Here is a 17,447-nt window from a genome sequence, read left to right on the forward strand (position 1 = left end):
ATAAAAAGAGGAATAAAAAACACAAAAATTTCGATCAGTACAAGATTAGATTAGATTAGATTACTTACAGTGTGGAAACAGGCCCTTCGGCCCAACAAGTCCACACCGACCCTCCGAAGAGCAACACACCCAGACCCATTCCCCTACATTTACCCCTTCACCTAACACTATGGGCAATTTAGCGTGGCCAATTCACCTAACCTGCACATTTTTGGACTGTGGGAGGAAACCGGAGCACCCGGAGGAAACCCACGCAGACACAACTTTGTTTCTTCAGTAGAAATTAAGAATGGTGATGACTTACCATTGATCATTCTGCAGTTTCACTTCTGAACTCTGATGTTAATTTAACCATTGATTTGTATGAGAATTGTAAAATCACATGTTTGAATATCTTAACCTAGAAAAGCACTGGTTCGTTTACAATAATGTTCTAATTTGGAGAGAGAGCAGCAGAATTATGCATCGATTGGACATCGGACTTCAAAGAGGGCCTTGCTAAGCCAGCAGGTCATGTTTCTGCAAGGGAAGATGTGAGAAAGGTGCAGAATTAGATTGATGAGGAAATCATCTTCGGGCTGTGGTGCAACTTCAGGGGCTGAGGAGGAAAATTATCCTTATTGAAAATTGGAACATTGTTTGTGAGTCTGTTCAATGATAACACCACAGAATGCTGTAACATGAACTCTGACATTTCATGTCAGTGAGTCATGTCTGTTCTGAACACTTAACATCAGAATATATCTCAGCTTTTAGTGTAAAGCAAAATTGTGTCCTGTAGGCGATGAGATGAGGTCAGTTGCTTGTAAATGGATCATGTATTTAAGGAGCTTGTCTAAGTACCCGAACTAATAAATATGGTTTTCAATTTATTGTGCACAGCAGTTTTACTCATCTGATCGCGTCCACACTTGTTTTGTGCTGAACAAGATTTTTATTTTCCAGAGCATCCAATTAAAACAGATGATGACTTCTGTCTGTCTTGAGAAAGACTGGAAGTCTGGGAATTTGATATGTCACAGCTTTTAGTGTAAGATGAAACTGTATGCTATAAGTGATCTGTGTGATATTCTTTGGACTAGGATTTAGCAAGGTTACGTTAACTTTAGTTATTTAGTTTTGTTCAGTAGTAAATTATGGCTTATTGGAAGTGAATAGCCATGTTAAAACAGTGAATTATGACTGATTACAGCTATACTAATAAGAGTTTAGGTGAATGGTATGCATTGTGCGTGTTTTGAAAGTAGTATAGTAGAATTGGAACTTATATCATTGGGTTTTTTGCTTTGTTTTTGCAGAGATCATGTCTTTGAAGTACAGGCCAGATTTGGATGCAGCGTCAAGATTAGAGTGGTGCTGGAAAAGCACAGCAGGTCAGACAGCATCCGAGGAGCAGGATTTTCCTGCTTAACGGATGCTGCCTGACCGATTTTCCTGCTCCTCGATGCTGCCTGACCTGCTGTGCTTTTCCGGGACCACTCTAATCTTGACTCTGATCTCCAGCATCTGCAGTCCTCACTTTCGTCCAGATATGGATAGTCTGTTGATAATTAAAAGTCACTTCTTGCGCTAAGAACTATCTGAATTATCCAGTAATTTGAAGTAAATAATGTGGATAAAAAAATGACTTGGTGGTAAGAGGGCACATTTTCTGGTGGGAAGTGCCAAGTAGTGCTGTCCATTGATCTGTAGTAGGGGTCTCAGGTTTTCACCATATTCATCAATGACTGGAACTCATTCCTCTAAAGGTGGTTGAGGTAAAGACGGTTGAGGATCTCAGAGATGAGATTGTGAAGCAACTGACAAAACCAGGGGTCCTAATCTCTGAATAAGGGGTTGTACATTTATGATGGAGTCGAGGAAGAACTTCTTCTCTCTGAGGATTGTGAATCTGTGGATTTTTCTTTGACCACAGAGGGCTGTTGAGGCTGGGTCGTTAAGTATATTCAAGGCTGAGATAGGTTGTTAAGCAGTAAAGGAATTGAGGGTTGTGGGGAAATTGATGTTGAGTATTATCAAATCAGCCGCGGTCTCATTGAATGGCAGCATTTGTAAGATTCAGCCTGTCGAGGTGCCTGTAAGGCAGGATTATGCATAACACATGAGCAGCTTGATGAGAGCCAACAGGGTAGATCAACTATGTGAAGAACTCAAATGGAAAATATGATTTCCTCTCAGACCAGTATTCCCATGCCTGCTTTAACCCAGGAGCTATGGAAGCATCACAAAGCTAGAAGTAAATAAGGAGGAAGAGGAGAAGGAAGAATGACAATTCCAATAGAATCAGAGGGAAGAGACTCATGGAGTGGGGGACAAGGGTCTTCAGCACAGTCTAGAAGTGCACCAAGAAAGGATTTACAGAAAACATTCCTCCTTCCTGCAGATGAGTGAACAACTGTGTATGTGGTGAATGATGTTTAACTAGAGAAGCTGTCACTGGCATCTGCCACCTTTGTGCAGGAAAATTTGGGAGATGGCACTGTGCCTGTGGCATAAAAATCGCAACTGTATATACATTGTACATTGTATCCACTGGTGCCCGCCAAAGCTCAACTAGGAATGTGTGGCATCTCCAAATTGGCAGCCTGCCAGTGCACTCATAAATACACTAACATGCTTCACAGGAGAGCAATATGTTTTTGTCCAGTTCATCATGGACCCAGAGACTCAAGGTGCCTGACCCTGTGGGATTTGTGGTGATTGCAAGATTCCCTTTGGTTCCATAAGGCCTTTGACTGCACACATGTAGCACTCAGTTCTCCCTGACACCATCCTGTCAGATTCTAGAAGGGATTTCATTCCTTCAATGTCAAGCTGGTCTGTGACCAGAGGAACCCATAATCCAGGGATTCTGCAACATCTACATTTTGCACAGCTCCCATGTTCCACTAATGTTCAATTTCCCACATCACAGGTGACCAGGGGTATCCCGAGAAGACATGGCTAATGGCCCTAGTGAGAAACTCACAACTGATGCAAACAGCACTCTAATGCCTCTGCTAGGTTCACCATCAAATACACAATTGGTCTTCTTCAGTTGTGTTTCTATTGCTGGGACCACTCAGGAGGGGCACGCAGGAGGGGCACTCCAGTATACATCAGACTGGATCTCCAGGATGGTAATTGTATGCAGTGCACAATCTAGCTCAGCAAGGGTAAGTTAGCTGGAGCAGTTACTTGTCTCCTTGGATGAGGAAGAGCAATAGTCTGTTGGAAATTCTGAGGATGCCATTGCTAATACTGAGGATATTGTGGTGGTCAGGGCAGTGAGACCAAGAGTAGGCTGATAACACCTAGAAATGAGGTGATTAACTTCACATGAACATGTGTGGGCATTCAGAAACAGGAGCCAATTTGGTGTAAAGCCATTTCTCCTCTTTTCTCCAGGGTAGGGGAGTCCAAAACTAGAGAGAGCATAAGCTTAAAATAAGAGAGGAAAGGTTTAAAAGGGACTTAAGGGGTATCTTTTTCACGCAGAGGGTAGTGCATGATTGGAATGAGCTGCCAGAGGAACTGGTGGACGCTAGTACAATTACAACATTTAAAAACCATCTGCATGGATGCATGAATAGGAAGGGTTTAGACGGATATGGGTCAAATAAGCAAATGGGACCAGATTAATTTAGGATATCTGATCAGCACGGCCGAGTTGGACCGAAGGGTCTCTTTCCGTGCTGTACAGCTCTGTGACTATTTGAAAAGAGCATTTGCCTAACACTGGAATATAGAGGTACTGAGCTAAGAGTGATTCCCAGAGCAGAAACATCTAGCTGAAAATACCACTTCCCAGAATCATGTTTCCCCCAGATGACAGCAGAGAGTGAGAGCCTCAGAAGCTCCTGCATTGCTGCATAAAGTACACATGAGCTTCTGGGGTAAATGTTGCCCTTTAAGGCGATTTAGAATGAAAACATGTATTGTCATAAACCTTAACGTATTGAAAGAGACCACAGCACCATTGTTCAAAGTAGTGTAATTATTTCTAGTGCAGTCCAAAGCCACCTGTGCACCCTGGGGGAGTTACCTACACTTTAGTCTTGCCTTCTGTATGACTGCACCGTGATGCCACCATGGCAACCAGAGCCGAGCATGATGAAGCCTGCCGACTGCTTTACTGCTTTCCCTCCGGTTGTTTTTGGTAAGTGGCCTCTCAGTGGAGCTTAGACCTGCAGCGATATGCTGCACAGCTACAGCTGTAAACCCATTGGCCTGACCTCATGGAGGCATTTGACAGAAGGAAGGTGGTGTGGAGGACATTTCCGGAGTGTCCCGAGATCACAATCCTTGGGGGCCTGTCTGTTGCACTGCCTTCTGGTCAGTAAAGGCACCCTCATGAAGGGATCAAGTTCCTTTGGTGTCAGTGACTTGAGAGAGGGAGTGAATTTCCCTTCCCCAAATCAGCAGATACTGACTGCTGGAAAAGCTCAGCAGGTCTGATAGATTCTGTGGTGAGAAATCAGGGTTATTGTTTCGGGTTCACTGACCCTTCCTCACAACTCTGTGGAATTGCAGTTGGACCAGGGAGTGAGGAAGATGTTTGGCATGCTTGTCTTCATTGGTCAGTGTATTAGGTACAGGAGTTGGGATGTCATGTTGCAGCTGTACTGGACATTGGTGAGACCATTCTCAGAATACTGCATGCAATTCCACTTGCCCTTCTATAGGGAAGATATTGTTAAACTCTAGAGGGTGCAGCAACAATTTATAAGGATGTTGCCAGGATTGGAGGGTTTGAGTTACAGGGAGAGGCTTAACAGACTGGGTTTTTTTTCCCTGGAGCGTCGGAGGCTGAAGAATGACCTTCTAGAGGTTTATAAAATCATGAGGGACATAGATCAGGTGAATAGCCGAGGTCTTTTTCCCAGTGTAAGGAAGTCCAAAAACAGAGGGTGTAGGTTTAAAGTGAAGGGGAAAGCTTTAAAAGGGACCTGAAGGGTAGCTTTTTCACACAGAGGGTGTGTGTGTGTGTGGAACGAGCTGCCAGAGGAAATTGTGGAGGCTGGTCCAATTATGACATTTAAAAGGAATCCACATGGGTACATGAATAGGAAGGTTTAGAGGGATATGGGCCAAATGCTGGCAAATGGAACTAGATTTATTTAGAATATCTGGTCGGCATGGACGAGTTTGACCCAAAGGTCTGTTTCCGTGCCGTATAACTCTATGATTCAATTGTGCAGTGACAGCTTATAGTGCTGACTCTCAGTCATTGGAGCATGAAACATTGAGTACAGAGAGGTGCAACAGATTATTCAAACTTTTTGTGGCATTTGAACCAGCTTCTTGAAAGCCTACCTTGGGCACAGATGTGCAAAGCCTCTGTACAGGCTACCTTCATGAGTTGGAATGGCCTCTTGTTGTCAACCCTCACTTACCTTCTCTCCTGGATAGCCTTCAGTAGAACCTCTCAAGAGGCATCGCTGAACTTAGCATTGGGGTCTTTGGCTGGTCTTTGACATCTGCAGGGCTGAGTTGGAGTGATGAGCATAAATTGGGTGATGCTGCTGAATTGCAGAGAGAAAATTGCATATACAATGAATTTGGAAGAGCACAATTGCACGAGAAATCCTGTTTCGCCCCTGAACAGAAACACCTCCTGTTTTGAAATCTTCCTCGACCACAGTCTCAAAAAATAACAATCCAACCCGTTGTGTTACTTGCCTAACCTGATCAAATCTGCAAACCTGCTCTCGGATTTGTGCTCGCTTTGTGTGATTGCATAAATCATATTTTCTCTGGAGTAGCCAAAATCGAAGCAATTCTACGTAGCATTTCTGTCTTGCGTTATAAAGACTTTTCCAACAAATCGTCCACAGCCTCTCTCTTGTATTATCTGTGTCTGTGTTCCAAAATGTTTATTTTTTGTAATTGATAATCATATTGCTACACTCTTTAACAGTTTAAATGGCTAACTGCCCTTTGAATAAGTGGGGTCATTGAGCTTCTGTAGAGAATCCATCTTCAGAAAAGGCATATGGAAAAGGAGAGGGGGAGGGAACTGTTCATTTCCTAGGACTACTTGACTGTTGAGCAAGATTCTTGGAGAAATTTGTTTGGTTTTACCATGTGAACTAAGGATCGTTTAGGCTGATCTGAAGTGTGTCTTATTCAAACAATTTGATTTATTAAATGTTGAGTATTTGCTCAGTCCAATGTAAGAAATACATTTGCAGGGTAAAGTTTTGTCTGTTCTGCCACTTCAGAGGAACATGACCCTGTAGCATCAGTGGAGTATTTCTGTATCTCTTTCATACTGCCTTAATGATGTTCCCCTGACCGAGAATACCACTTACTGCTGGATTTTGCATCATAAGCACAACAGAGAATGGCTGGCACAGCTCATTTCATACAACTCGGATGCTAACTGTACTGCTCCTCCTGCCGTCTCAGTTCAAGTCAGATCAAACATGAAAACCTTCTCCCATGTAACTCGGTAACTAGCTGTGTTAAGGGGTGATGCTGCATCTCCTTCAATGATGATCTGCAATTGTGACAGTGTGGAATGATGCTTCCTGAAATGCATCACTCAAGAAATTTCAGTTATGATAACTCTCTCAATGTAATGTTAGTGGACAGGATTGACTGGTTAGGTAAAGCTTAGATTAGAGTGGTGCTGGAAAAGCACAGCAGGTCAGGCAGCATCTGAGGAGCAGGAAGATCGATGTTTTGGGCAAAAGCCCTTCATCAGGAATGGAGAGGGAGCCTATGGGGTGGAGAGATAAATGGGAGAGGCTGTGGCTGGGGAGAAGGTAGCTAAGAGTGCAATACATGGGTGGAGGTGGGGATGAAGGTTTGCATGATGCCCTGAGATCTGCACAATGCCATCTTGTTGCTTGTTAGACACAGCTGATTATGCAATCTCTACTTTTGATATATATCTCCAGTGACATTAAAAGGTTTACTAATTAATTAGACATTGGGTTTATTGTAGCATTCATGTGAAGCCATCTTCAAAGTGAAGCACTTTGTTTTGAGTGTAAGTTTTTTTGTTTATAATGAAACAGTTTGTGTTTCAGAAGTGATGGTTTGAAGTTTTTATATTGAAAGCACAAACAAAATAAATAACTGTTTTTGCACAGTGTGACAGAGATGAGAGCATTGTTAAAGCTTTTTAATTTAAATGTCGAGAAATAATGCAATCTTTACATGATGGGGCTGAAGGAAGAGATTGTCATGACTGTTCCTTGTGGTTAATTTAAGCTTATTCAATTTTACAGAGAATGCTCTGCTTGAATTTAACAAAACTTTTTCCTGATATTGTATAGCTTTTTACCCCTTGGATGTTAAAAAATAAACCCAAATTACAATATGTAAGTAATTTGGCTATTAATAGTTCACACGTGGTAAAATAAACTATGCTCGAATACCTATTTTTATTATTGGTTGAAAGTCTCAATGTTACCTGGATTTTCTATTTATTTTTAAATAGGTATCTCCACTTCAATCAAATAGAATCTTTAGAACCTGAATCCTTCAGTGACCTTCCAAAGCTTGAAAGGCTGTAAGTGCCACTATTTCCTAATACATTTAATATATTGCCACTTGAGAAAAACTTTCAAGGGTATTGTCAGCCAAACCTGGTCGTAAAATGAGGCCAGTTCAGGGGGATTGGAGATGACAGACTCGCTAGTTTACTGTTAAGATGAAAGAGGTTTATTTTGAAAGAGTCCGTGGAGCGGCTGCAACAATATTCACTCCCAAATAACTCCAATTCATGTGGACTTGCTACCAATATTCTGTCTTGGGCTTACCTGGTTGTACAGCTGTCTCAGACACCCAGCTGCCTGTACGGTTGAACTGTGGTCTCTGGAGCAGTACCAGACAGCGTTCGTGTTGATGAAAAAAATGGAAATAACAGAAATCGAAGGGAAAATATGTTGTGCTACTGTTAACGCCCCAAGCACCTCTTTAAAAAGTCGGCACGTCATATATTTTGTGTTTCAGCCCTTAAACGTTAATCTTTTAATGTATTTTTGACAGGCAGAAACTAACTTTAATGCGTAAAAGCTGCTCTGTTACTGCACTTTACGATACAATGTTTATTACTGTACGAACAAAATCATTTTGCTTTCAAAGGATTGAGAGTTTTTCCGCATGTTTGTGTGAAAGTCCAGTGAACACCTTTGATATAGCCCAACAGCTGTGTTGTTGAATGTAATTCAACAGTCCCAGCACTGATTACTAGTTGCGGATTGACTTTAGAGGCTGAGGAATGAATAATATTATCTCAACCTCAACTGTGCTTGGTAGTTTTTCATACTGCCTGCAATCTACAGTGTGACTCATCTTATGTTTAAAAAAAATAGCAGTGACATTTATCTCGTTTGGAACGCTTTTTTTTAGTTTCAGGTTAGATTTAACTCCAGCCTGGCACCATTCTTTTGGTGCCACACTGGACAAGCATGCAGATATTTCTTGTTTACAATGGCTGTGATCTCTTAGTACAGACTAACTTTGCAATCTGTAAGGGGTATTCAAATAATATTACAGTAGAATCGTTGGATCCCTACAGTGTGGAAGCAGGCTATTTGGCCCATCGAGTCCACGCTGACCCTCGAATAGCATCTCATCCAGACCCACCCTATACCCGTAACCTTGCATTTCCCATGGCTTAGGCACCCAGCCTCCACATCCCTGGACATTATGGGCAACTTACCTTGGCCAATCCACCTAACCTGCAACATTTTTGGACATTGGGAGGAAACCGGAGCACCGGGAGAAAACCCACGCACACACTGAGAGAATGTGCATACTCCACACAGACAGTCACCCAAGGGTGGAATCGAACCCAGGTCCCTGATGTTGTGAGGCAGCAGTGTCAACCATTAAGCCACTGTGCACTTTACTGGATCTTCAATTTGCCCATGTATGAGTCTAAAGCCAAGCTATAAATTTGCTAGGTTAGCTTCTCATTAGCTTTGTCAGAGGATGGTGAAATTACACTGATGCATTTTTGGCAAATTTTGCTTTTCATCATAATCCCTCAGAAGGTCTTGGAAGCAGGGTCATTATGTACTTTTAAGGCAGTGGTAGATAAATCATTACTAGTCAGGAGAATCAAGGATTATTGGGGGAAGTTAGAAATGTAGAATTTCAAAAACAAACAGATCAACCATGATCTTATTCAACAGGGAGCATGCCTAATCTATTTCTCTTAATTTTGTATGCTTGAATGGCCTTTTTAGCATACATAAAATGATCAACCTATGTTCTGTCAGGGGGAGTGGAGATACATGTCTATCTCTTTCGTGAAAACCAAAATGCTGGAAATCACAGCAGGTCAGGCTGCACCCGTGGAAAGAGAGCAAACTAATGTTTTGAATCTGGCTGACTCTTCATCAGAAGATCTGATGAAGACTCATCTAGACTTGAAACGTTAGCTTGCTGTCTGTCCATGGATGCTACCTGACCCACTATGATAGCCAACAATTTTTGTTTTCAGTATAGATTCCAATGCCTACAGTAATTTGCTCCTTATCTCTTTACTACTGAGCTCCTCAAAGATGGAACTAGCTTGCTGCTTGATTACTAGTTTGCTGCCTGCTTCACTAAAGGAACTTAGAGAAGTAGTCCTGTAATTGACCACTTTAATTTTTCCCATTTGTTGCTGGAAACGTGATGCCCTAATCGGTCTGGAAGCCAATGGACAATGAGAAACTAAACTCCAGCAATGCCACTGTGGGGGCAGCAAGGTGGCTCATGGGTTAGTACTACTGCCTCACAGCAGCACTGACCTGGGTTCAATTCTAGCCTCTGGCGACTGTCTGTATGGAGTTTGCACATTCTCCCCATGTCTGTGTGGGTTTCCTCTGAGTGCTCCAGTTTCTTCCCACATTCCAAAAGATGTGCAAGTCAGGTGAACTGGCCATGCTAAATTGCCCATGGTGTTAGGTACTGGGGTAAGGGACTGGGTCTAGGTGGGTTACTGTTCAGAGGGTCAGTGTGGACTTGTGGGCTGAAGGGCCTGTTTCCATACTGTAGGGAATCTAATATCTTTTGCACATTTGGTGAACCCTAAATTTAGACTTTTGGCTGAGAACTGAGGACTACGCCAACAAAAAAAAAACATGACTGTTCAATTGAACAATGTTTACATGAACCTCTTTGTGATTTGTGTTGGAAAATATTGAGCAGTTCCCACAACTGGTGCAAACATCATGGGCCAATTAACATTCATGTTCATCTTATATTTTCAATGTTTCAATGATCTATTCAGGCAGATGTCTCATATCTGGCTGATCAAAAAATCATATACTGATTGCACACAATTGTCTATCGATATGAAAGCCAATATTAAATTGACAATTGGTTAAAATTTAGAACTGTCCATTAACTGTTGTATACCCTGTGTTATGAACTAAAGGAAGTGCTGAGGATGCAGCAAATCATGTGAAGATTTTTCAGGCTTTTTTAATATTAGGTAATTTATTTGTACAACCAAATTTGCTTATTTACCAAAATTCTGGTTTAGTTTTGACCCATGAAGAAGGTATTTGTGTACAACTTGTTGTTTCTCTTTATTTATTTGAATTTTAAAAAGGAACCAAGACATTTTTTTTACTAAATGCATATTGTTCAATTCATAGCTGCTGAACAATTACTTCTTCTCTATAAAATAGGCAAATACCTTTTGTGCATTAGGTTGACAGACAAATAATATTTTGATATTTTCTTTTCTTTTACAGTTTTTTGCACAACAATAGATTATCGCAGATTTTACCAAGAACGTTCAGTCAGTTACAGTCCATGAAAAGACTGTAAGTAATAGAAACTAATTTTGTTTATGGGGATGTGGGAAAGGGAGAGATTATAATTAATGGAGCAATATGGTGCAAGCAAGCTTTATAATTAATCAGTGCTCATTGCTTGCATAAAGGTGTACAGTGCCAGTCCAGTTATAGCGTCATAGAGATGTACAACATGGAAACAGACCCTTATGTCCAACCAGATATCCTAACCTAATCTCATCCCATTTTCCAGCACTTGTCCCTATCCTTCCCATTCATATAACAATGCAACAGCATATAAAACAGGAATTCCTGCTCCTAGAATTTGCGGAAATCACCTCCAACACCTAAAATGCCTTGAAAAAGGAACAGCTCTTACAGCCACAATTTTTTCCAGTCCAGTTACTTTAATATTGAAGATGGAACTGGACCATTGAAGCTGTTCACATCAATCACATGTGCATTGTATCAAATCAAAAGGTACCAAGGCAGATTTTCCTGTGCCTGCTTTTAGTTATGTTGAACTTTTTGAGATTCAGGACATTGTGGAAATCCTAATCTTTGACAGTGCACATTTATAACAGTGGTCCCACAGTTGTTTTGTGGATTACATTGGAGTGAGTGAAATATCAGATGGGTATCTCTACGATCTGGGGACTTTTAGATTACTTACAGTGTGGAAACAGACCCTTCAGCCCAACAAGTCCACACCGACCCGCCACCCACTCAGACCCATTCCCCTACATTTACCCCTTCACCTAACACTATGGGTAATTTAGCATGGCCAATTCACCTGACCTGCACATTTTTGCATTGTGGGAGGAAACAGAAGCACCCGGAGGAAACCCACGCAGACACGGGGAGAATGTGCAAACTCCACACCTGAGGCGGGAACTGAACCTGGGTCTCTGGCGCTGTGAGGCAGCAGTGCTAACCACTGTGCCACTGTGCCACTTCCATCATAGTTTCCTGTAGTTGTTGCATCCTGGCAGCCACAATCGGGAAAAGCTGCCCCAGTGTATTTGCCCGGTAATTGTAAATAAAGCAGTTGGTTTGCACATACCTTGTTGAGTCATATTAGTGGAGTTTTCCCAAATACTGGGGTTTATATTAAAGATAAAAACTCAAAGGATTGAGATACTGGAAAACAGTTCCAGTTCTGAAGAAGGATCATCGAGTCATACAGCACCAAAACAGATCCTTTGGTCCAACCAGTCCATGCCACTCATCATCCCAACTAAACTAGTTCCATCTGCCCGCACTTGGCCCGTATCCCTTTAAACACTTCCTATTCATGTATTTATCTTTTAAACGTTGTAACTACCCGCATCTACCACTTCCTCTGGAAGGTCATTCCACACACAAACCATTCTCCGTGTAACAAAAAAACTCCCCCATGTCTTTCTTTAAATCTTTCTCCTCTCACCTTAAAAACTTCTAAGGTGAGAGGAGAAAAAATGTGGCTTCACAGCACCAGGGACCTGGGTTTGATTCCACCCCCGAGCAGCTGTCTGTGTAGTTTTGCACATTCTCCGTGGGTTTCATCCAGATACTCTGGTTTCCTCCCACAGCCCAAAGATGTACCAGTTAGGTGGTTTGGGCATTCTGATTTGCCTATGGCGTCCAGGGATGTGTGGGCTAACTGGATTACGGGGATACAGGATTAGAGGGAAGGTGTGTCGGGGGATGGGATGCTCTTCGGAGGATTGGTGTGGACTCTAATCACTTGCCCTGCTTCTACAGTGGAGTGATTCTATGATATGTCCCCTAGTCTTGAAATCCCCCACCCTAGGGAAAAGACACCTGACATTCACCTTATCTATACCCTTCATTATTTTATAAACCTTTATAAAATCACCTCTCAAACTCCTATGCTCCAGTTAAAAAAAATCTCAGCCTGTCAAGCCTCTCCTTTAAAACTCAAATCATCCATTCCCAGCAACATTCTGGCAAATCTCTTCTGAATCCTCTCCGGCTTAATAATAACCTTCCTATAACGGAGACCAGAACTGCACACAGTACTCTAAAAGAGGCCTCATCAACATCCTGTACAAACTCAACATAATGTCCAAACTCGTGTATTCAAAGGTCTGAGCAATGAAGGCAAGTGAACGAAACTGGACTCTGCTTTCTGTCCACAGATGCTACCCAGACCTGCTGAATCTCTCTAGCAATTTCAGGATTTATGTTGATTCTGATTTAACTTAGACATGAATGTTTTTCTAAAAAGTACATTCCAAATTGTTTGTTACAATATTCCTTTCATGTTGAAGGTATAAAAACATCTAGTAATGAAGTAAAATTGTCTTTTATCACATCATGTGTATGTCTTTGTTCAGCTTAGGAACAATAATTTTCATTGACTCATGCCTTTATAAACTAGTCTTTTAAGTTTTTCATACAAAGCAATGGGTTTAAAATAACAGTTTGTCTTCACTTGAAGATACTTCTTTTTAATAGGAGATTGGATTCCAATAGCCTGAATTGTAACTGCGATCTAATGTGGTTGGCGGAGATGCTGCAGCAGTATGCAGAATCTGGTAACACGCAAGCAGCAGCGACCTGTGAGTATCCCAAAAGGCTGCAGGGAAGGTCCGTTGCCACAGTTACTCCTGAGGAATTTAACTGTGGTGAGTTTCACCTTGGTCAAGCTTTGCTCTATAGTTTTTAAATTATTGATCACCAGTTTATGATCAACTTTCCATTTTGAATCCTATGTTTTGTTTTGTATAAGCTGATGGTCTGATAGTTTATAGTCACCACATAGTAACTCTGACTTTGTTAGCTTTAAAGCAGTTTGAGAGACACTTGTTCAACTCACATTGATGTGCCGTCTTTGCTTCAGGAACACTCAAAGACACTTCAAAGACAGGCATAAGGAAAATTGATATTGAATCAGGAAGGGCAAGGTGAGGAGCAGTGATTAAAGGTTTGGTGAAAAAGAATGGTTTTGAGACAGTTATTGAAAAAAATAAGAGACACGTTTAGGTTTGCAATGTGACATTTTCAAGGACCTGAGTCTTTAGTAAGTGCGTTAAGAGAAGGAGACAAAAGACTAGGGTGAAAAATGAGGGAAGTTTGGGAATGAATTATATGTCTCAGTTTGAGCTAGTGGCTCCTTAAGTATCTTATTTTATGAATTTGTTACAACTAAGCAGCTCATCATCTTCCTGGCTGCTTCTCTGTACCATGAGGTGTGCAAGAGAAGTACCTGGGGATGTTTTCTTCTGTGTCAAAGGACCTTTCTACATGCAAGGCATTGTTGTTAGATTCCTTCTGGATTCTGCCTCCTATCCCCCTCTCTAAAGTATTGACCACTGGCATGTCCTACAATAATGCAGACAAGATGCCCGATCACTGGTGCTGAGAATCATAAGCATTGATTACATTCCACCATTCTTTGACTTAAACCATTTATTCTGCTATAGGTTGCACCATTTCCCAATATTTTATTTGCTGTGCTAATGACAGAGCTTGGTTGACCATTTTCAATGTGTTCCTCATCATAAAATGTCTTGCTCATAGTCAATCGTTTCTCCAAATCTTAGGCTGCTTCAGAGTCATTGAGACATAAAGCACGGAAACATTCTCTTCAGTCCAACTTGTCCATGCCAACCAGATATCCGATATAAATCTAGTCCTATTTGCCAGCACTTGGCCCATATCCCCCCAAACCCTTCTTATTCATATACCCATCCAGATGCCTTTTAGATGCTAGAATTGTACCAGCCTCTACCATTTCCTCTAGCAGCTCATTTCATACACGCACCACCCTCTGCATGAAAAGGTTGCCCCTTAGGTCCCTGTTATATCTCTCCCCTTTCACTCTGAACCTATGCGGCGGGACGGTGGCTCAGTGGTTAGAACTGCTTTCTCACAGCGCCAGGGACCCAGCTTTGATTCCAGCCTTGGATGTCTGCCAGTGTGGAGTTAGCACATTCTTCCCATATCTGCGTGGGTTTCCTCTGGGTGCTCCAGTTTCGTCCCATGATCCCCATGGTGTGTTGGTTAGGTAAATTGGCCATGCTAAATTGCCCCATAATGTTCAGGGATATATGGGTTAGGTGCATTAGCGAGTGGTAAATGGGTCTGGGTGGGTTACTCTTCAGACGGTCGGTGTGGACTTGTTGAGCCGAATGGCCTGTTTTCACACTTTAGGATTCTATTCTATTTTATGCCTTCTAGTTCTGGACCTCCCCACCCCAGGGAAATCCTTGCCTTGTCTTTTTTTAAAAAGTAAATCTGGGAAAGGTTGGTTATTGTAGCATTGTTAACTGATGAAGCTGTGACGCTTGAATATTTTAACAGAGCTGCGATTTTATCCTGGCCCACGGATACACTGTGGCTTGAAATTTATAAGTTTTGCTTTATGTTTGCTGTTGGCTTTTAATAACCAATTTTTTTCATCCATTTGTGTAATGTAGATGATGAATTCTGATCAGACAGTCACCGATGTTGGATTATGTAGGAATGCGTATAATGTGATTTTAGGCCTGTTGATTTTGGCAACAATTTTAAAATAAATGTTCAATTTGTGTAGAGAAGCCACGAATAACGACCCAGCCACAGGATGCAGATGTAACATCTGGGAACACTGTGTACTTTACCTGCAGGGCTGAGGGTAATCCAAAACCTGAAATAATATGGCTGCGGAACAAGTAAGTAGATGTACAACTCTTATTGAATGAAATGTAAAGGTTTAGGTTTATTTTTAATGGTTTTCAAACAGCTCAGTCATAAGCCCACTCACATACACCGTGCTTGCATCCCAATTTTCAGAGATTGACTTGGCACAGCTGTGTAAATGCTTGCCCCATTATTTTATGAAGCCTGGCAGAGCAGTACGCATCAATGTACTTTTGTGAGATACGACTGATATTTTAGTGAAAATAGCTGCCACTTACAATAGGGACAATTACTTGGAAAGACTGTCCATTTTTGATAAGTGTGATAACCATGTAATCCTCATCGCCGAAATGGTATCAGGTGAAAATAGGTTATTTACTTAGAAAATATCGAGGTAGTTAATAGTTGATTGAGCATGTGATGTCAACCACTGCCAAGGTGTGGTTGGACGGATAGCTGTCAGTATCCCCTGTTCTGAGTCCACAAGACCTAATTTGTTTAAAGTGGTAGAGGAAGCCCCTGAGGTAGACTAGACTAATGGGAAGAGGCTCTTGTTCTAAGCAAAATGTAATTTATTACATGATAACAATCAAGTCCACATTGCATGAATAAGACAGACATTGTTATCTAGACAATGAGGAGACCTATACGGTCTGTCTTCCATAATATCCTGAGCTGTCCTACCTTTTCCCAACCAAGTCCTTATGACATAATCAGAATGAATGAGGCAGTCTTCAGCAAAAAAACAAAGTACCTTGATTGCTCCTTTCTCAGTCCAAAATGGATAAGCACGCACTTGCTTGAATTCCATTTACCACAGTTTTGCCCATTCACTTAATCTATCGATAGTCCTTTGTAATTTTATGCCATCATCTACACTGACTACAATGTTGCCCATATTTCTGGCATCAACACACTTCGATGTATGACTTTCTATGCCATTTTCCAAATCTTTAATAAATAATGTTAATAATTGAACCCCCAACAAAGATCCATGTGGGACATCACTGGTCACATCCTGCCAGTTTGAGTACCTACTTATTATTCATACTTCCTGTTGCCTGTCACTGAACCAATGTCTCACTCATGGCAGTAATTTGCCCTTAATTCCATGGGCTTCTACCTTGATTATAGACCCTAGGCTACAAATTCCCCAGGCTAACTGGTCTGTACTTCCCTGGTTTTCCTCTTTTTCCCTTCTTAAAAAGTGGAATGACGCACAATTTTTCCAATCCAGAGGAATGGCTCCTAAATCTAGGGAATTCTGAAAGATTATATTTCGGACATCTGCAATGTGCTCCTCAGACTCATTTAAGACCATTGAAGAAAAGCTATTTGGCAACAGGGATTTGTCACTCTGTAATTCCATTTATTTCCTCATTACTGATGTTTACTTCCATTAATTATATTCAGTCCCCGTTCCCAATCCACTTTTAATTTCCTCGGAATTTTCAGCAAGCTATCCTCCTTTTCCATTGTGCTTACTGAGACAAAGTAATTATTCAACACATCTGCCATTTCCCCACAGTCATTGACAATGCCCTCACCTTCAGTCAGATGCTTCTGACCATCCTCTTCCCATTTATGTAACTATAAAATTTTTAAATTGATTTTGATGTCCTTGACAAGTTTCCCTTCATAATCCATTTTAGTAGCTCTTATGAGCTGAATTTTGACCTTTTGCTGATCATTGTATCTTTCCCATTCAGGATCTGTGCTGTTTCTTGCATTTTTGTAAATCCTATCTTTTAATTTTATGCTGTCTCTTATTTTTTTAACGGCCTGTGGCTGATTTTATCTGTGAATTGGAGTTCTCCCTTCTTAGGGGTACAAACTGGTTTTGTATTGTGTTAAATATTGCTTTAAACATCCCCCACTGTTCCTCAGTTGTTTTACCCATGAATAGATTTTCCGGTTTACTGTGGACAGTCTCTGTCTGATTCTATTAAAGTCGACCTAAGCTAAATCTTAAACTCTAGCAGCCGATTCATGTTTTGCGATTTGCTGCATTGAACTTGGTCATGTTATGATCACTTTGTGAGGGTAGCTATTTGACCTCCTGTTACTTTATGTCCTACCTCTGTACAACTTTTT

At 41.3% G+C, this 17,447-nt stretch overlaps 1 protein-coding gene across 2 annotated transcripts in view; it reads left to right on the forward strand.

Annotated features, from left to right (window-relative positions):
* Nucleotides 1–17,447, forward strand: part of pxdn (peroxidasin) — a 245,960-nt gene that overhangs the window by 153,340 nt on the left and 75,173 nt on the right. For both annotated transcript variants that reach the window (XM_043678736.2, XM_043678744.2), the window contains 4 exons: nucleotides 7,430–7,501; nucleotides 10,686–10,757; nucleotides 13,188–13,357; nucleotides 15,268–15,385. In XM_043678736.2, the coding sequence (XP_043534671.2) occupies nucleotides 7,430–7,501; nucleotides 10,686–10,757; nucleotides 13,188–13,357; nucleotides 15,268–15,385 (432 nt within the window). The remainder of the gene's footprint in view (nucleotides 1–7,429; nucleotides 7,502–10,685; nucleotides 10,758–13,187; nucleotides 13,358–15,267; nucleotides 15,386–17,447) is intronic.

Source organism: Chiloscyllium plagiosum, unplaced genomic scaffold (assembly GCF_037043375.1).
Source record: "Chiloscyllium plagiosum isolate Xiang-an unplaced genomic scaffold, Cpla_swu_hap1 HiC_scaffold_3, whole genome shotgun sequence".
NCBI classification, from domain to species: domain Eukaryota; kingdom Metazoa; phylum Chordata; class Chondrichthyes; order Orectolobiformes; family Hemiscylliidae; genus Chiloscyllium; species Chiloscyllium plagiosum.